Genomic DNA, 21,739 nt, shown 5'->3' with positions numbered 1-21,739 from the left:
AGCAGAATGCAGTTCAAAATTGAGCACCTTCGCTTGGGTTTGGTAGAAGCTGGTATCCCACTGCCATTAGTCTAATGAACAAAATAAGAATTCTCCCTTCCTGATGAGAATTAAATGGTTTCTATATTATACGTACGGATCGGAGCTCCGGCACCAGTGAATGCGATGGGTGCAACCCTATGTAATAGCAAGGGCCTAAAGAAAATTTTGGACAAAGTAATCCTCCTTGAAGTTAGAAACTTTGTGAGGGACTTTTTTTTTTTTTCACGCTAAGGTAGGTGAATCATACCTGACGAGTACGGATGCATCCAATAAAGTAAAAAAAATAGAATGCCTCAGAGTGCGAAGGGCAACTTTCCGTCACTAGCCCACAAGGTAGAGTTGACTGTCTTCAGCAGTCACAATCCTGGCAGACAAGTCTCGAATAACAAAACTTGCACCATCCCATGTACCTCCATCCAAGATCGACCCATCGAAATTGAGCTTGAGGAAACCCGGGGGTGGGAGCTCCTATGTGCCGTGAGGGCCAAAGCGAAGCAACAAATCTAGCTTGGCTATGAAGGTAGATTGATCCCTTCGTAATTTCTTTTTTTTTGAAAAAAAACAAATATCTATTCAGCCTCCAAGGCTGGTGGTTTCTCGGGTGAGTGTTAACGATGAAATCTCCCTGCCGGTCATGCCAATTTATAGGCCCATTTCTTTCAGCACCCGCCACTACCCCATGTAATTAATTAATTTATATAAACTCACCTCCATCCTCACATCCTAAGCATGATAGCATATATAATAACTTAGAAAAATGGCTAGCAAGAAGGTATTATTTAAGTTTCTTGATATTGTATAAGTATCCAAAATCTATTCGGTAAATAACTGATGTAGGGCTAAACACACGCATGGAGGGATTCTCACAACATCCGCAGCTACTCCTATGCCTTAAAAGAAAGGACAGTCATACTTATGTCATGGAGCTCCCTATATTTTGCCCGACCAATGTTGCCGAAACCCTGATCTCCTCCATCCATTTCCACTTCCTACCTTTTAACTACTTTCATACTGGCACTAATTCTATGCATCATCCTCAAGTGTGAGAAAACTCTCCCAGTCTACCTCCTGAACTTCACCTGCTACCATGCCCCGGCGTCGTACCGCTTCCCGGCCTCGACCTTCCATAAGCATGCCTACCTCTCAGGCCACTTCAACGCCGAGTCGGTCGAGTTCCAGATCAAAGTCCGGGAGCGCTCCGGTGTCGGCTGCGCCACGAGCATGCCCCACAGGCCACAGCATGCATGAGCTCACTCCCCGCCCTAACCTGCAGTCCCTCTCCGCCGCCCTCATCGAGGTCGAGACCGTTCTCGTCTCCATTGCCACCGACGTTCTCGACCGCCTCGGCATACATCCGGTCGACGTAGACTTCTTGGTGGTCGACTGCAGCATCTTCCGCGCCACCCACTCCGTCTCGGACATGGTGGTGAACAGATTGAAGCTAAGAGAAAACGTGAGTGATGACCTGGGGTGAATGGGGTGCATTCCTGGGTTGCTGGTGGTGGCGCTGGCGAAGGATTTGCTGAGGGTGAACAAGGAGAGCTTGGTGTTGACGTTGAGAACGGATACGATCCACGTCCGATGGGTATCTGGGGAAGACGAATTGTATGCTGCTGTTGGGACCCCTCCTCCTCACCTCTGAGTTTCCTTGAGATGAACCTGACGGATGTGTGCTGGATCGTGGTAAGAAGGAAGGAGCGGGCTTTATCATCAGAGGTTTGGATTCTAGACTGATAGCTGTGTTGGTTGACAATAAAAGGAGGCCAATGTACTCTAATAATAGCTTCACTAATCTTTGAGGCATTGACTCAAAAATCAATAAATATTTATTTCAAAATAAATATAAATATAAAAGCCCTAAAGCCTCTTCAAAGACTAACCAAATCTTCGAAAAAGACTTGGATCATGAACCTCCTTCGGCATTATAGGTTTGCTTCTAAGAACGTCCTTTTTATTCACATTCATTGCATTTCTAATTCAAAATTGCAATGTCAAATTTATTATTGTGTCCTTTAGGATAAGATTGTGTAAATCTAACCATAACAAATCTAAAAGATTTACTTCATATCTACTTCACTAACGTTGAAGATTTTCTCAGATATACTTCGTAGATATCTACCACTTTAGGAATGTGACTATGACTGGAGAGCTCCTTCTATCCTCTTCCGTTTTTGAAATCCAAATCCTCACTTGGATTCACTCTTTTTTTGGGGGGGGTGAACACTCGGATTCACTCTCATAGATTGATGGTTGCCAAGCTGTATAAAGCCTTCAATGGTGTTGCAATTCAAGCCATTTCTCACGATCCAAATTTCTAAGAGCTACACCTAGCTCTTGCCATCTCCTCCGCGTTAGTAACTAAAGGAAGCCTCGTTTTTCCTCCTATCATGGCATGTTCCAGTCCGGGAACACCACTCCAATATGAATTACAAGATACTGGTGAGGTGCAAATAATATTATTTCCTCGTCTTCAATAAGGAATTTCCTGCTGCCTTCCCCTGGTGATGCGGGCTATAATTTGGATCCAGAACTTCAAAAAGCTCAACAAGAGTGGATGACATGGATGACCTTTGGTTGCGGAGACCAGTAATATATTTGTAGTTTTTAGAATTTTCTGTTCAATGGGTTTCTCCTGCTGACCTTCTTGTTCAGTTTTTAAATATTTTATTTTCTAACTCACATGGATGTATCTGTTTAGTTCAATTTAATACATCCAATTTACCCAAAAAAAAATCCTGTTCATTTTTTGAATGTTATAGGGTTGTATGAAAATTTGAGGTGGCTTTATGTTTGTAGTTCAGTTCCAAACATCTGTTTCTTTTTGGTTGTCAGGCTTGTGAAGGACTGGCTCTCTCTTCTAGACACCGATCCTCAACACTCCACTACAAGAAGGATTCATGCAAGAGTTGCTGATGGTTGAGGGGAGAAGATGATGAGAAGGTGGGAGAAGGCTGAGAGATCGAACTCATACGTTGTAATGAGAGGCTACGAGAAGATGATGATAAACTCCCTTGGGTGATGGCTCTTTCACACACCTCTTGGAAGAGACTCCAGGAGAAATGAATCCATATGACAGCGTCGAAGGTCATTGGATTTTCTTCCCCAATGAGGCTGGGGACATCTCAGGCCAACAGCAAACTTGCTGGTGAGTCTCTTGATGGTGTGCCAAGAGACTTGGGTTGGAATTTGCCTTCGCCTAGAGGTCATGGTTTAGGGTGGGCTGCCCCCATAACAAGGAAACAAGAATAATGTATCTACTTGATGCAGAATAATGAGAACATAACTTACGAGAGGGCATTTCGTTTCATGTCCAACTTGTTCTTCCCCTTGTCTTCCAAATCCTTGAGAAAATTCATAAGAACATGATTTATTGATGCTGGTAGCAAGTGGTTTAGCTTTCTCAACTGATAACTGAACTCAAGCTTATAAAATCATTGGATCCTTGCTATGGCAAGCATGAAATTACTTGCGTCTCTTTCTAGCGTTGCCTAAGACTCCTATAATAATTAGGTTCATAAGCTTGGTCACATTTCCTTAAAAATAAGATTTATTGCAATTACAATTTTGATGAACCATAGTTATCAAAGAAGAACAATATTGAGCAGAGTCTAGAATGTGGATCATGCCAAACCAAACAAAATCATGACTTGGTGGCTATGTCACAAACCTTTGAATGGTTACATGCCAAAATTACAAAGAAAATTGTAAATTGAACTAAAATATACAATATAGTTTGAAGATTTACATCTCTGAATGTGATAAAGAAATAAAAATATAACAAAATAATCTAAGACATATATAATAAACCAGTATCTTTATTGTTTGAGTAGTGCTACTAACTGTTGTTTCATCCTTCATTCCATTTGACGAAATAAGAGTGTAGATAGGTGTCACTATAATGAGATTTTGTTAGCTCCAAAAAATCAGCTTTTTTTAGGAAAAAACAAATTTGTCAACTTGATACATGTGCCCATTCATGGGGGAGGGGATTGGAAGAGGGCAAATGCCTACCCTAAAATTTTGATTTTAGTATTTTAGGTAGAGTTCAGCCTCCCCATCTTTAAATATTTGGTAAGGTTTATTTGTTTATAAATCTAAAAAGTGTTAGGTCTGCATGGGTTTTCTAAATTGCACTCCATATGTGGTAAATCTAATGCTTATGATCACAGGATTGGTTTTCATTATTCCTGATTCATTGGAATTTAATAATTTATTTTGCTTATAAATTTTGAGACAATACTTGCTTGAAAATTGTGATGACATTTTGATATATTCTGAAATCTCTTCTATGAGAAGGTCATAAAGAATGGTAGGATTTTTAATCCATCATGAGAGTGGCTAAAATAAACAAAGAATGAAAAGAAAAAAAGAAGGAGATGGAGAAGAAGAGGAGAGAGGGATGTGAAGTGCACGGTATTTTTTTGAAGCTTGTTCTTTCTTTTTTGGCCAATGGCTAGTAAGAGAATTGATGAAGAATGTGGTGAGAAAGATAGATAGGTTTGAATAAGTTTTTCTCTATTTTCCATATCCTAGCCTAATTCTATTGGGTTCCTTTTATTATTTCTTATTTTTTAAAAAAGAGAGGGGGGTATTTATAGAAAGAGATAAGAGACTCTAAAGTTAGGATTAAATGAAAGATGAGGTTGCACTGAATTCTAAGACAAGGAGAGAAAAATTGACTGATTAATCTTTGAGGAAAGATTGGCGAGGTGGCATACCTAGAGAGTTGAGATGATAGGAGAACATTTTTCTTGGATTGCATTTTTTTGAAAAGTTAGGGCTATATAGAGAGAAGAGGGATTGATTTGAGGACTATAATTCAAGCCTAAAGGTCCTAAGGATAATGGTGAATTTGAGGCAACAATGTTTTATTGCCTAAGGGCTATGAAGAAAGGATTGAAGAGATAGATGGTAATGATTTAAGGGTGTGTTTGTTTACTTGTGTTTTTTTTGGACCGATAAGATTAGAGAAGAGAGAGGAGAGAACTAGGATTTGGGAAGTGAGTTCAATTTAAGGGTAAGGAGAAGAGCATAATGGATGAATTGGATTGAATCTTCCTCACCTCATAAGGATAGGTGATATAAAGAGAGAATGGATGGTTAGGATATTACAAGAGAGAAGAAGAGTGATCTCATGGTGCAAATAAATAGTAGCATTGATGTGAAAATTATTAGATTTAGGAAGGGGGATTTAGGATTATTTAAACATTTTAGGTAGGATATGAGGGCTAAACATGGGGCACTAAAAGATAAGGTTAGAATGCATGATAATATTTAGTTTAGAATGCACAGGCCTCTATTTTTCCATATTACTCTAGCATTAGTCTCATTTGTTTGGTCGCTTAAGGAATGTAATGACGAAGAAGTGGAGTTGTGTCTGATTTTGTTCACATAAAACATCCAATGATTTACATGGTTCTCATGTGCCACTCTTTCCCAGCTCGACAAACCACGTCCAATAACATCATTATTTTATTATTATATACTCCCATCAAAACCTTAATTAAGCCTCATAATATTTACAGCAGCCAGAAATAATGATCAATAATAAAAATATTTTAATTATCCGAATCACCATTCAAGAAATATTTTTTTATATACAATTGACCGAATAAATTATGCTCTGTATCTGGTAAAATGACCTTAGTTCTTAAAGTAACAATATTCATTTGTGGTACAACAAAAATGTTAGACAACAACTATTAAATTGTATAATGGCATTTCTAATTCAATGATAGTCAAGTAATGACTGCTATTTATATACCCTATATATTATTGTTATTGTTATTGTAATCATCCTTCTTCCTTCCATCATTAGATTTTGAATAAACTTTTTTTTAATTAAAGAAGGAGAATGATCACCCTCTTTCTCAGTCATGCTTCTTTCCCACCTACTTTTCTCTGCTTCATCAAAGAAAAATTATCATAAAAAATAAGAAGAGGGAAAAAAAGGCACTTTGTAGTAAAATGTGACTTTTAGTCATTGAACAAGGCCTACACATGCCTATTAATAATTTAATATTAGTTTTAAACTTTCGATTTGCTATCGTCTTTGTAACTTTGGCATACATCTACCCAAAGGCTTTCCACGAAATTAGGCCGTGACCAGGTTTGGTTTGCTATAATCCATGCTCTCCTAAGAATTGGTTTTGGTGGTAATTAAGGTGTTTAACTATAGTGGTCTCAAAGAGCAGTTGTCATGTCATAAAATGGTATAATATAGCCATTTGATGTCCAGCTCCCTCAAAGTCAGGGATGTTCCATTTTATAAGGAATTAATAATAAGGAACTTCATTGGCTAAAATATTTTATTTTCAGATAATTACAATGGTTTATAGTTTCACATACAATTCATCACCTATGCTTATACATGTAAATATATGGCCCTGCACTGTGTTTTGTGTTTATTGATATATTTTATTTTACCACCCTTATTATTCTCTTAAAATTTCAGCAAATATTTCTGCATTTCTTTTTCTCAAATTTCAAGTTTGCCACTTGTTAATTTTATCAAAATGCCTAAACAACCATAGTTTTTACTTTTTCATACATCTTGAAGTCAACTATTACTGAGTTACAGACCACTTGGGCCGACATCCAGGCTGTTTCTTTAAAAGAATTGGGAGAAGTAAAAAAAAAAAACTTTTCCAATTTGCAATTCTTATCTTTTTTCCGTTGACACCCCCCCATAAAAAACCTTAGCCCCTAGTATGATGATATACCAGCCTATATTCTTGATCAAGCAACCTAAAGAAAAGTGCATATTACATTAAAAATTTGCTTAAAATTTTTCTACATTTTTTTCTAATTTTTTTAGTCCAAAATTTGGAGTTAGGATTTTATAAATCTACACGATTTTCAAAACATGTGCAATTGTGTAGAGGTCTGACTTCAAAATTTTGACTACACTACAAATATTTTGTCCAAGTTCATGATCTTAAATAAATAAAATTAAAATATATCTCATTTCATTTCCTCTTCTTGGAAGATGGAAATCCGGCAGATATTGTTTTATTTGCCTTCCTTTTGGGTTCCTCCAGCTTGTCATAGGGATCTACCTCCTCAAACTGGATTGGCTTTATAATAATCCCAGCTCTCTTGACAACCTACATGGCACCAGTGTAAATAAATCCAATCAATTAAGAATTTTGATATTTTTCAACAAAAAAACATAGGATTTATTTATAGATCTCCAAAAATAACTTTAGGAATTAAATACCTAATACTTCCATGATTTATATTAGTGTGGAAGACTTGGCCAAAGTAACATAATTTTGCTGCATGTGGTATGAACAGGCAAAGTTCTTCGGTCTTTGGTCTGAGCCTAAAATGTCTGATTTATTCGTTTTTACCTTGGACATCAAAAGATATCATGGCAATTTCCAAAGGAACATGCTAAACCAAGTTTCACCTTATCCAATCACAGCAACTTGTAGCCTAATTTATTGACATATAAAGTGTCGATACTACTTTCCTCTTAAAAAGGGCAGGATGCAAATTTTCTGAAAAATTAATCACTTAGTCCAGGATATTGGAACTCAGGATATTGGAACTTAAAAAGCCACTTAATAAAATCCAGGCAATATTTAAGTAAGAAACACGTGTATATAAAAATCAAAAAATATCACTTCACTGTGGATGAAATTTTCTCTGTTTGAAAATAAAGTTTTACTTAGTTCAATAAGTTTAGTCTGCTTTAGTCATTAAGCATGTCAAAGATTTGCTCATCTATCATAAACTACTCCAACTTTCCTTTTCTTCTTTTTAGAATTAATAACCTAAATATGCCAAAATTGCTAACCAGCTGATGATACTCACCTCAGGCCGATTAAGTGCTCTAACTGATATTGCTGGGTTATAGTCAGGACCAATCGGCATACGGATGCTCTGCTCATAAGCTTCTTTTGATGTATAAGGACGGGGCAAATTCTTTGCGAGAAGTTTTTCAGCCTGCAACCATGGAAAAAGATTTATATTAACTATAGACACAACATGATGTCAATGCAAAATAACATTTACAGAAAAATGAAGTAACCGCATCGATTTCCCATAGACACATACACAAGCCCATAATGATCACTTTTTAAATAAATTTTGTTGTTATAACATCGCAGCGGCAATTATTATCATCTCGTCAATTCTCTAATAATCATCATGTCTAACTAGCTATATAATAGGGACAATGGATGTCAATTGTATCCTACTACACATGCTCTAAAAAATATTTTCAGCATACACTTAAAGGTTTCAAAGCTTGACAAACCTGCTATAAACAGCAAAATCATTCGCAAACAGCTAGAAATGGCGATAACAACAGCAGAAGCAGCTCAATAGTTACAGGTTTTCACAATAGTTTCTCCACTAAATAGAATTCAGTCACAGTTGTAAAATATAGCATCATTACCTAAATCTCAATAAAATAGTGATGCATGGAAAGATATAGCAATAGGGACAACAAAGACAAGCATGCTACAGCTTCGACAGAGTTATTGATTTATAAGTCTGGATTCTTCCCAAAACAACTACAAGTGCAAAAAAGCGAGAAGGCTTGATCAAATGGTTCATACCTTCTTATCAGTTTTCTCTGAAATAATAACATGTTTGAGCTTTGCATCCTTCCTCTTCTTTAGGGCTTCTTCCCTCTTCCTCTTGGCATTGTTATGTTCTTCTATCATCCAAGAAGGCATGCCTCTCTTCTGTTGGACGTAAGTCCATTGTCCCCATCCAGGAACCAGAACTGGTTTTTCGGGTTCAGGGTTCTCCTCATTAAGTAGCTCCATTTTGTCCTTCTCAAACTCGGCCTCCACATCATCACCAGCAAAAGCACGGTGTATAAGGTCAGCTTGAGAAGGAAGTTCATAATCGGTTTTTGCATTAGACGACAGGAACCCATCCACCATCTCCTCATCAGAATCTGAATCACTGTTCTGATCCGTTTCCTGGAATCAAGCAAGCAAAGTATAAGGCCACCAACCAAATTGAAACTTAGATACTCAACAAAGTAGCAGGACATACCTTGATATCCTGAGCGGGAATGGGAGGATTCTCAACGGCCTTGGCCTGTGCAGCAGTGCTATTTACTGCATTTTCACATGTCATCTGCTCACAACATCAGCAGATCAATAAAAATGATAATAAAGGGTTTCTGAAAAGAGAACTTGTTCAAATAAAAATAACCTTTTTCCAGGAATTTGAAGCAAATATCGCAACTTCATATGTTGTCTTTGGACCAGGGTTTTTGATAATGCCATCGAAACTCTGCCACAGAACTTCATAATGACTGCACAATAATCAATCCAAAAAGAAACTATTCTCAAGAGGAAGTGCTTGAAATTACCTTAAATACAGCATCCTGACCCATTTCAGATTCATCACGGAGAGAAGATCCAACCTGTACTTCCTGTGACTCGCTATTTACTCCAAGCCCAACTTCCTCATGTTCAGTGGCTTCAACGTCATCTTCACTATCACTAGTGCCAACATTATCTGAACTCATTCTCTTATTAGATCCTTGAGGCTGCTTTTTAGCACCCCCAAAAACTTTTCTACCACTAACTTTTGCTAACTTTGTGCCTTCTGTCTCATCATCATCCTCAAGCTGCCTCAGAGCTTTATCATACTCTTGAAGAGCAAGGCGAGCTTCTTCATAAGCTGCCTCCTGTCGCTTTTTTAGACCACGTTCCTGGATATTAATGAATTAAACATGGTTAAGGAAATCAGCATACTAGATTTTTGAGGAAAGAAAAATAATATCATGCCAAGAAGATGGAATCCAAGAAAAATTTGAAAGTTGTGACATAATTAGTGATTCCTGGACATTAATGAATTAAACATGGTTAAAGAAATCAACATACTAGAATTTTGAAGAAAGAAAAATAATATCATGCCAGGAAGATGGAATCCAAGAAAAAATTGAAAAGTGTGACATAATCAGTGTCAGAGGCATAATCAATGAAACAATGCTTAAAAGCAACTCCTGGGTGAACAATAGACCCCTTAAAAACAGGTCCGACACCACACTATAGGAAGAATTCCAATATACCCACAACACCATCTCAGTTAGATCATCCACACCACTCAAAGCATCCTGGCAAGTTTTTCTCTAATGCATTTGCTGGAAACTTCATCCCAACATTTCAAGCATCACCACTTGAAGGTACGATCTTTCCAAATTGAAATAAGGAGCTAAGTTCTCTGTTCGAAGGAAAATAACTGATACTGTACATCTAGAAATAGTAGGCTCGGAGGAAAACCTCCAGATACTAATGTAGAGAGATAATGCAGTAGACTTGGGGTTTAAAATCCCTATGATTAGCCTTTGATATCAATATATTGTTGGTCCAACCATAGACCAAACTCAGCAGTTCGTACACAAGTGGTTTGAAAAGAAGATAGACAACACCTATTGATAATTCATTGAGATCACAAATTGTAGTGAAGGCGGGACTTGAATCCAGGTCTCTTGTATAGTAGCATCAGGACTAAGAGACTTTTCCAACTCAACCATGTCACACTCTCATATGCAATAGCCTCATCATCTCTCTACTTGGTACCCACAGTAGACCACATTTAAATCATCACGTGAGTGTTTAGCATGACACACTTAAGCAACTGGATATCAACTCTTATTTGCCTGAATTGGGAGCTGGTGTAGGTGCAAATACAGTGAAGCAGATATTTTAAAAACACTTGAAATAAAGATGCACTTAGGAAGCAGGAGCATGGTTGAGATATTTGGAAGATTCCGAAGCGGGCGCATTAGCCTAGGTGGAAGATTCCAGCTACTAAGTGTCAACCATCCACATGCTACAGTAAGTTCCAACTCCCTGAAGTCTGGAACAACTCCCAACATAGAATCAGAATCAAGTGCGCAAATGCATGTGCATGTGTAATCTCTAGATGACCTCGTACTAATTTTTCAATAAGTGCTAATGGCAGGGTCCTGAACCATCAATTCAAAGAAATCTATTAAATAAATCCAAAAAAGAAACTTCATATGCAACAAAAATCAATAACATTTACTGTTGCCTATAAGCTGCCAAAGGCTCATCATTGCTATTTGCATGATGTTGAATGAAGATAACAGCATGAGAAGCATATGAAGGAAAATAATGTCTTTAATTCAATGACAAGGCACCTTGAATACAAGATGCAGCAGCAAATCAAGATCCAATTCCCACAAACTGAAACTAGATCAAACAATGATCATGGTCCTGTTTTTAGGCAAGAGGAATGATGTGAAATTCATTGCTTCCTTCAATGTGACATCATAAACGGATATTGGAAGGTGAGAAACTAAGTATGATAGTCCCCATTTGCAAACATTAGGTTCTTGATGCAATACAATGTTTTCATGATTTGTGAATTTGGTGGATGCAACAACAGTTCCACAGAGATGATCTAATCTATGCATAATAAAAAATAATATTTTCATTAATTACTAATATCTATTATGTCATATTCTTGGAAGTTGGTAAGAATTTAGGCTACATTACTCAAACACGGCTCTCACTTCATGCACTAGGTTAATAGGAATTTCATCACAACTGCATTAGTGATTCTGTTTCTTTAGAGTGGTCAAAGAGTAGATTATTATTCATTAAGTTACACCAGTAACCAAAAGCATACTAGACCATGCCATCAATACTGAAGCGTGTGCCTATAGAACCATATATTGCACTCCCTCCCCCCAAAAAAAATCCACGAACAAGCAAAGACGCATGATATTTGTTTAAATGATATGACAAGCTGTCATGTGAACAATGATATAGCTATTCATATATGTCTTGGCCTATCATACAATTATTGCGCAATACTTTGAAAGTAGACCAGTAGAGTCAAACAAAAAAAAAAAAGATATTCAAGATGGAAAGCTTGTAAAGAAATAATTCTAAAAAATTTGCCACCAAGGTTGTAACCTGGTGGTAAGGGGGCGATAATTCCACTCGAGTTGTCCGGATTCGAAATGCGCGGGCGTCGATTAAATTAGGGGACTGGATGCCCCACGTCCGGACAGCTCGTTGGCGGATATGCTTTCCTTCCATCTGTACCAAAGTGGCGCTGGGATAACGTACCCACATGCAAAGCGGTGAGCCCACGGGTCGGGGAAGGCACGCAAAACCTGCGACCTATATCGAACATTCTCTAGTGGAAGGGGGGCCCAGTGGGGGCTGCTACGCGGGTGGGCTGGTACCTTCCCCCCTCTCTCTCTCTCTCTCTTCTATTAACCACCAAAAAAAAAAAAAAAAAATTGATCTACAACTTCTATCCCCCATCTATCATAAAGTTTGAAACAATACAATCCTTCAATTTTTTTTTTATCTTGAGTGCCCCATTCTTAGTTTTCTACAAAATTTGAAAAAAAAATTTAAATTTTGTACTTTCTCCAGAAACTGGTATACTGAATCCAAATCAAATTCTATCATTTCCATCCTGTATGTTGAGCTGTATGTTGCAATTGTGGCAAGTCAAGCTACTATTTAGGTTGAAATGGTTAAGAAGATAGGAAGAAGATTGTGAATTATTAGAAAGCAACTCCTCCTCCGCTGCATAATATGCAATAGTGAGGCAGAAATCACAAAACCAATGACTGGTGACCTTTTTCAACAATACATGAGTTCAATAAACAAGAAAATATTGCTACAATCAATGCCCAATGTATATCCATGCTAATAGTGTAGTATTTTGTATATATAAGCCAATAAAATTCATGTTAAGAAGATATTGTAATGTATAAGTGGTTAGCTAGCATCAATGAATCATAAATAAGATGTACCAATCTGTGATATGAGGGTTATGGAGAATGGAGATATGGTTCAACAAAAGCAATAAATTTTTGGCTCCCAAATTTGCAGAGTTCAAATTATTGGAAGATTCTGGTGTCTAAGATCCTTATCCATGTCAATACAGTAGTTTGATAAATCTCTCATACTTCCTACTGGTTCCTCAACCAATGATGACGACAAATACAGAAACGGCGGCAGTACCATCAAGGAGGAAGGTGGCATTATTTGTAGATAAAAATAAAACAACACAAATAGACCATCAAAATCCATTGAAAAGAAAGCAAATGATTGACTAGAAAATTTGATCTACAATAGTAGAGTAATTGACATGTGGCATAAATTTTGGATTTTAACTTCATCACGTGTCCAACAAAAACAGGAATATAAAATCATAACACAAAAGAATATTGATGGCATTCATATAAATTCTTCAAACCTACCATGAAAGGCAGTGCAAAGACTCCTGATTTTGGTATCTCATCCTCCTCTTCCATGACATTAGCTGTCTTCTCTTTTGCCCGGTTTAGAAGCTTGGAAGCCCGTTCAGTGCTTGTTCTAGGTGAGAGATCTTCAGAATCTTCATCACTACTGTCATCGCTACTGCTAGCATCTTTCATGGAATTTACTTTTCTAGTTAAAAGTTCATGTTTGTGAAGTTGGTCAGCTATAGCAGCTCGAGTGCCCTCATCTTGTACTTCTAATCCACGTTGTAAGATACGCCTTGCCCATTTTGAGTTGTTTTTATGCTTCAAAGTCATACGTTCCTGTATAAATTTTGTAAGGAAATGAGCTTACAAATGAAAACATGATGATGATGATGACAGTGATGATGATGATGACAGTGATGATGATGATGATGATGATGATGCTGGTGATGGTGAATATGATGGCGGAGTTTGTGGTGGTGGCGGTGGTGGTAGTGGTGACGAATCATTTATCTTCTACAGAGAAGAATTTTATAAGATAAAGTAAACAAGCACCCAAAATAGCAAAGAAGTGTTATCACCTCTGCGCGTTTGAATTCCTGTTTCATAGCATAATCTTTAGCAGCTTCAGGATCCATCTGCATTTCAGCTGATGCTGCCTTCAGTTTCTCTTTCTTCAAAATACGATGATATGTCTTGGATTTAATTTTCTTAACATGTTTCGCCTTCATCTCATGACGGAAAAGAAGGCTGCGCATTTTGGCAAGACGATTCTGGTGGTCTTTCACATCTTCAACAGAGATCTGCAGAAGCATCAGCAATCAGATACATTCAAATCCTATCATATGAAGTCAGATGGTACCTATAAAATAATTTCACAAAATCTACAAGTCTAGTTAATGGAAACCATTCGTTATGCATCCATAACTATAATTAACAATGAAAACGGACCTAACGTAAGTATAGATACTTCAAACCGCATGCCATTTTTGTGCCAAACATATCAGATACCAAGACTCATCAGATACTTCTATGATACATGTCTGATACTTATATTAAGCATCCTGTTTTTCGAAACTAAAAAGACGCTCCAAATACTTCTTGAGTATGCTCGAGATACTTCCTTCGTACCTCTAAGAATGAGAGGGAGCCTTTGTTCTTTATTTTTTTATGAATGTTAACCTTTTAATGGTCAATAGTAATTCTAGGAGTTTATGGTGTTGAAATTAGAGTATGGACTGAGATGTATGGAATTCAATGATGATTAATGATCAATTCATGGAAGATACTATCGTATAAAATATGTAGTATGTTATTCTCGTAGCCCACTAAGCTTTAGGAATGCTTTTTACATATATAGGTAAAAGTTACATATATATGCATTACCCTATGATAAACATCTCATATCCAATTTTTTCAAGATTTGTCGTATTGGCTTTTATGTATCATGCCTTATGCATATCCCGTGTCCATGGCCATGCTTCATGCATTTATTTTTGACCTAGTGCAAAGTTATGTGATTCCCCAAAGTCTAATGAATCTGGTTCAAAATGATCATAATGCATTACCAACCAAGTTTGTCATAGTGTACCATGAAGTCATCTACCATGTATTCGTTTTGGTCAACTGGCTGACTCCAATATATTCAAGTTTTTTTAACCACAAATAAGGCAAAGAACTAAAAAAAAAGCTACAAGAGTACAATTTTGGAGTACAATTTTGAAGTGAAGTCTTCTCCTGAAGCATGCTTGATCCAATTGGTTATATCTAAGACTGCATCTCAGATGTAGGAAGGTGCTCTCTTTCAGAACAACCAAGTAGCTCATGAAATATTAAGATTTATGTTGGCATGCATTTGTAAATGCCAAAATGTGGGGCTGAAATTAGCACGGGCTCCTAGGAAATGTAAAGGTATGCATGGAACTGCATTTTGGATGCAATGAGAAGCATTCATCAGCTGCTATGATGCTTACAGCTGATAACTTTTTCTAGGGCTCCATGCAGACTTATATCCAAATACAATCCAGTCTAACCCGAGAAATTTCCAGGATAGTATATGAACAGCAACAGATTTTATGGATACAGCTTCTGTTCTTTGGTGGATCACACTTGTACAGATTGACTAATTATGCAAATAAAAACTACTTATCATTCATAAAACCTTTGCTAGCTAAGCCACTATGTATGAAGCTAAACAAAACTTTCAATACAGTATCTTTATTTTATAAGATAAAAGTCATAATTATCTAACAAGACAAATAGAGCAATGCTTGATTGAAAAGGCAGAGATTCTGTAAATTTTCTAAAACAATATTGAAATGTTAATATTTATAGATAAAATATAAGCCTGACATCATATTCGACTTGAAGTATCACACTCAAAATTATTTGTAAAATTTTCCAGTAATTTTTTGAAGTTGGTTAAATGTATAAACACTTTCACTTATGTCAAGTATTCTGATGACAGTTTGTGAATGACCTCTTTTACTTAACTATGATTTGTAAGCAATTCAGCAATATTTTGAAAAATTTGATGACTTTCAAATAATCCTTCCTTTATCTCTTGCTTAAGGGAAAGAAATAGGAGTGCATGGCTAAAGTGGGAGACTATCAATGCTTCCTCTAACATGATCACCATCATCAATGTTTGCCATCACCTAGCGACGCACATGCCCAGAATTAGTATGCAATCAACACACTGTCCAGCCCCAACGTGGAGCCCATTGAATCCATTTTTCGGGTAACTTAAATCTGAGACTAAGATCCAGATTCATGGCATAATGGGATAAAGTTTGAGATATATTTGCTGAAGGCCTGATCTGGTTGCATTCCTAACAATAAGGAACCCATAAGGAGAAGAAGAGATTTAGAGTCCTGCTAGGATGGTTTGTCAAGGAAAAAAAAATGAAAAGAATATTATAACAGTACCTTTGTCCTTCCATACCTCTATGACTCAAAAACCATTATATTCCTTCAAGCAATAGAAGGAAAGTTGAATAAGACCCATTGAAACATTTCATCTGCGTATTTTCTAGGCTTACCAAATGAAAAATATCTGCAGGTTGCATGTGATCTATCTCCAAGAATCCACTGTAATATTTTTTATAAACATTTTTTTGTTTTAATATCCATTTCAAGTTATGCATACAAGATACTAATCCAACACCCTATGCCAATGTTCAGCAATGACATCCAGACTAGTATGCAAGCAAAATAGATTGTTAGACTACATCCATAAACCATAGCAATTATATTCAGCTAAACTATATCTATGAAGACATTTTTCATCTACCTGTATCTCAAATCAGCACCAGAATTTACAGATATTCTCTCACAGCTCCTATCCTCCTAGGATTTCTACCATCCATCTCCAAACATCCACATGGATTTGAATGCAAGAGATTCATATGGCCAAACCATCAGTTTTCAGATACCAACTTGTCCCTGTGTCCTAATGTTTAATGTTCCAGTAGTAAACTCATTTGAACAAGCATTAAAGTGATATCCATAACTGTCCAGGTTTCCAGCACATAATGCAGTTGCATGTTAATGGGTGCTGTCATGCCAATGCATGCCAAGCACTGGCACAGCAGGGAATGTAATATACACATGCCAAGCCAGCAAGCATGCAAAGCACTAGCATGTGATACTTAAATCTTGTCTAAGCCTATTATTCCCCAATGAACCACATATCAACCTCCATAAGAAAACTTGGTCATCCTAAACAGCAAACCGCAAAATATCATCTAGTACTTTGCCCCATAATTGTTATCTGCTTCACCATTATTATAATTATTTTCTCACATAGTGCCTTAGCCACTGTACTCTAACTATATCCAAATATCTACATCCCACTTGGCACATTTTTTTATATGCACTGAACGATAGTCATATAGTGCTAATTCTTGGCTCAATCATGATTGGGCTACACTTTTGTCAATTTATTCAACAAAGGTCAATTCTTATTTTGATATAATAACTTCCACTTGGAAGTACCGCTATTTGTTACATTAATCAACATTATATCATCCATACAAGTGTACAAGGGTCATCGCCTTCATAATTCTTGGGGGAGTGGGTTACCATCCATTTTGATGACAACAGATGTTTTTGCATGAAGAAACTAAGCAAGCATATTAATGACAGGGGGAGTGGAGTTGGTTATGACACGTCTCTCCATCCTTGCAGAAAAGGAAGAAATATTTTTGTGTTTTATTTAATTTATAACATTCAAATTCCGGTGCTCAATGCTCATGAGTGTAAAGTGAAACACCACCCTCTTTCAATCTATGAAAAGAATAAATTAGTATAGCCGCAAGAAGGAATAACTAAATAGACCAAGTGGCATTTTTAATTGAATGAAGGGTGAAATATAGAGGCGGCTACCTTTGGATTCAGAAGGCAAAGTTACATGCAAAAATATCTTTTGCCTACATTCCTCCTTTGCTCCTGCACTTCTCACTAACTATATTCACAAAAACTTGCAAACCAAAAAATTGTCAAGTGATATAGATACCTTGTTTAACTCGAGAAGTCTTGAACCATCTTTCTCATGGGCCTCCATAACTTTTGGATCCTGGACCAGCAAAGCCATCTTCTTCTCAAACTCTGTCCTTGGTTCAAACTTAGAAGCAATAGCTCCGACAGTTGAGAAGCCCAAATTCACATCCTCATCAAAATACAGAGTAGGGGCCTCTCTGTTCCTCTTCACCAACGGCTCCCACTTAGTGATGTCCTTCTTTGAATGCTCGTAGGCCACCTTCCTCTCCAGCTTCTCCCTCGCCACCTTCGAAAGTGGGGCCTGAAGGGGCATCTGCTTCATTTCCAGGTGATCCAATCTCCTCCTAAGCTTGCTGTACCCAGGCTTGTCATGAAGAGGGTCCAAAAGATCGTGGATGCTGATCTGCTCATCACCCACATCCCCTTGAAAGTCCACTAAAACCGCCTTCTTCTTTTCCTTACCTATTAAAAATTAAATTTCTATCTAGAAATCGATCTTTTCTCCCCTTAAATTCATTGAAATTGGAATTGGAGCTGGAGCTTACCTTCAAATGCCTCGCCGGGCATGCCGGTGATCCCCTGCAGCATCCTCAGATGTCTATCACGTTCCTCCTCTTCATCCGACTTGTCCGACGGGATATCCTCATCCTCCTCATCATCCGAAGGCACGTCCTCGTCCTACAACCAGAAAAAAAAAATCCGGTTTTTTATAAATTGAGGCAACTTTCAGGTCAAATTTTACAGCATATATATAGGGGCAAACCTCGAACTCTGCCGGGAACTCGTACTCATAGTTCTCCACAGAGTCGAACCGCCGGTTCTTTTTCGATTCCTCTTGGGGGAGCGGCTCTTCGTACTCATATACGTCCTCCCTGACATCTCCCACTCCTCCATCGGATCCAGACTCAGGAGATTTAGGGTTAGGGTTTAAGAGATCGATTTCTTTGCGGAAGGAAGAAGGGAGGTGAGGACCAGATCCTTTCTTCCTCCCCTCTTTTCTGCCTTTTTTCCCTATGGCCTTTTGGGAAAGGAGGGGGTTGCGCTGGGGACCCGATCCTTTCTGCCTCCCCTCTTTTCTGCCATCCTTCTTCCCCATGAAGAGTTTGGGAGAGGGGGTTGCGGTAGAGTTCGGGAGAGGAGGGGCTCGGGGTTGCGGTAGAGTTTGCGAGAGGGGGGGTTGGGGCTGCTATAGAGTTTGGGAGAGGGGGTCGGGGTCGGGGTCGGGTCGGCAGCTTTTACTTAGGGGACTCGGACGGAACCACAGCCGACCCCCTCGCGGCTAGGGCAAGAGACCGGCGGGGTGGGAATTAAGGCTGCAAATCGGTTGGGCTGATCCATGCCCGACTAACTTAGACCCAACCCAATTTATTTTAGAGAACCCGTAGAATCGAATCGAATTCTAAAATTAAATCTATTTTATTAAATTCAGACTTATATTTAAATTCAGACTTGACCCGATCCAATCTATTTAAATTTTGAATAATTTTGGATATCCAATCCTACAATCCGTACCAACTCGATCCGACTCAAATTTGTAAAATTATTTGAGCCCGCAGGCGATGCAAACCAAACAACTAAAGTTATTTGGGCCTGACACGTTCTCCAACAACGAGAGATCCTCGAAGAAGCTGAACAAAGGGAAAGAACCAATCCACTGGCAAGAGAATCCGACTGGCAGAATTGAATCTTGGGACGAGATTTCAAAGGAGACTAGTTGGGAGTGCGCAATGAATTGGATTCAACGATTTAGGATTTGGGATTCGGAGCCAAAAGAGGGAGGAATATTAGGACAGGTTGCAAGGAAGCGAAGGATGGGAGATGGGTTTGAATCAAGAAAAGTAACAATGAGAGTGAGAGCAGAAGAGATTCTTTAATATCTACCAGCAGAGCTAAAATCACACAAGGAGACAAGACAAGATTCGTAAGAAATTTAAAAGAGGATCCAATTTTCACCGACCTGAGCGGATGAAGTGTGGGTCCACCGCATCGTCGGTCTCAGCACTCGCTACAAGCAAGCCAAGGTGAGAGAGGTCGTCAAGCTCATGAACCTATGCACCTTGATGATTCCCGAACCTTCTCTCCGCGCACTTGAAGAAATCCAAATGATTTTGGCGTATGCTGCATGTTTGACAAAATGGCTAAATGAAGAAGGTATTTACGATTTTAGTTTCGATGGACATGGAGGTGTTTGAGCTAATGAGAGAATGCGGTTCCAATACTCTGAGAGAGTCGAGGCTGTCAAAGGATCCATGTATAAAGACTGGAGAATCAGCCCATGAGGTCATGTGGGCCTTTTGAAATTAATTGTGGACCATTGCCATGAGGGAAAAGCACGCGTTGTTTATGTGGATCATATTAGTTTTGGGACTCAACGAGTTTTTTAAAAATTGATGAGCCGGACCCGAACAAACAGATCTGACCCGGACCCAAACTGAACCCGAATTTTTTGAGTTGGAACTGAGTTATACATAGACTCGACTCGACCTGAATGATCCGTTGGGACAAAAAAATGTGGTCATGGACCCGACTTGACCCAATCTTCTATTGGGTTGGGTCTGGGTCCAAAATTAGGACCCGAACAAGAAACCAGTTGGGTCGGGGCCACTCAAGATCCGATCTGACCCAACCCATTTGCACCACTAGTGAAAATGGATATGTGCAAGGAAGGGAGGGATCACGGTTGGAAAGATGCTCTCGAGTGCCAAGCCCTAAAACCACTCCGACATGAATACAAAACGGTTAGCAGCTTAATTTAAATTCCAAAAAAGCCCTTTGTGTCTATAAAAAAAGAGAAGAAATGGGATTTCCACCAAAGTCCATAAAACTATACATTTATATAGAAGGGGCTTTTTTGTGTCTTGGAATGGATAGAAGGCCTTTGATTCCATGCTATGAAAGAACAATTATCAGGCGATTTTACTAAAATTTTAAATAAAAGGATGGAGATGAATTTATTTTTAATTAAATTTTTTTAAAAGAGTTATGCAAGAAAAATAAAGTCATTTTCGTTTATAGATTTGATATTCTTTTTTAAACTTTGCAGATCTAGTATTGAAACTCCTACAAAATTGTCCCTCATCCTTTTCCACCAGCTCATCCACTCACAATATTCAAGTTGCACAAGTCATGAATAGAATTTGAACAAATTGCACATAGCTGATTTTAGAATATAGTTGGTATAATTGAAGTCTAATAAATCATATGCAAGTTTCTTATTTTTTATGTTTATTTTTAATTAATTTATAGTATTATTTTTTATTATGTATGCTTATTGTTAGTAAATTTCATCAAGAACTATTTGCAAGACCCCTGCTGCCCAACCATTGGCTAAAACAAGCCTTCTCTTACAAGCACATTGAGTTGCAACAATACTAAACTCTCTCACTTGTAACAACTTTATCTGAGACAAAGGGGTAACTTCAAAAGCATCTTGGCTATCCATATCTTCTTCGTCTCTTTCATAAAGCATTTCTACAAGAAATTTTTTCCTTCCTCGTATGACCCTTCCAGTATCTTAAGCAACACATCACCACGATCAATCGGGAACTGTAATACCCAGGCCTTTGAAGCCTGAAACCAAACTAGGCCAAGTCGATTTGACCGGCCTAGAAGTATGCTTCGGCCCAAGGAGAACAAAAAATTAACATGTCCTGCACACACGTGCTTGGGAAGAAGAAGACTCATGATGAAGTCTTCTTCCTCCCCGAGTTGGTTGGATAGAATCCGACTCCGACTCGAATTCCGCTTGTGGCCGAGCTCTATAAGAACTCCTCCCCATCCTCCCTCGCCAAAGATCCACGCATGAACGAGGCTCTTCGCCGAAGATTTTCTTGGCTTTTCTCTCTGAATGTTGGGCGCTACCGACGTCGTCGTCGCTTCCTTTCGCCATTTGGAATCAAGTAAGGTCCCAACTAACTTTGATCCATCTTTCTCCTCCTTCTTTCAGACTCCTTAGATCCTTGGTTTTGGCCGGTGATCGCCAGAATT

At 38.2% G+C, this 21,739-nt stretch overlaps 1 protein-coding gene across 1 annotated transcript; it reads right to left on the bottom strand.

The window, feature by feature from the left end:
- Window positions 1-6,928: 6,928 nt before the first annotated feature.
- Window positions 6,929-19,974, bottom strand: LOC103703619 (U3 ribonucleoprotein (Utp) family protein). The gene is made up of 11 exons (XM_008786528.6): window positions 18,516-19,974; window positions 18,298-18,430; window positions 17,769-18,214; window positions 13,834-14,055; window positions 13,268-13,591; window positions 9,380-9,724; window positions 9,220-9,300; window positions 9,058-9,141; window positions 8,610-8,981; window positions 7,861-7,992; window positions 6,929-7,148 (listed from the first exon to the last, which is right to left on the bottom strand). Exons 1-11 carry the CDS (start codon window positions 18,846-18,848, stop codon window positions 7,011-7,013), a joined length of 2,610 nt encoding a protein of 869 aa, XP_008784750.4. The 5' UTR covers window positions 18,849-19,974; the 3' UTR covers window positions 6,929-7,010.
- Between the last annotated feature and the right edge of the window lie 1,765 nt (window positions 19,975-21,739).

This window comes from Phoenix dactylifera, chromosome 8 (genome assembly GCF_051530095.1).
Source record: "Phoenix dactylifera cultivar Ajwa chromosome 8, Ajwa_hap1_PhDact_Kaust_v1.1, whole genome shotgun sequence".
NCBI lineage: Eukaryota > Viridiplantae > Streptophyta > Magnoliopsida > Arecales > Arecaceae > Phoenix > Phoenix dactylifera.
The sequence above is the reverse complement of the archived record's forward strand: the minus strand, read 5'-3'. Positions and strand labels throughout refer to the sequence as shown.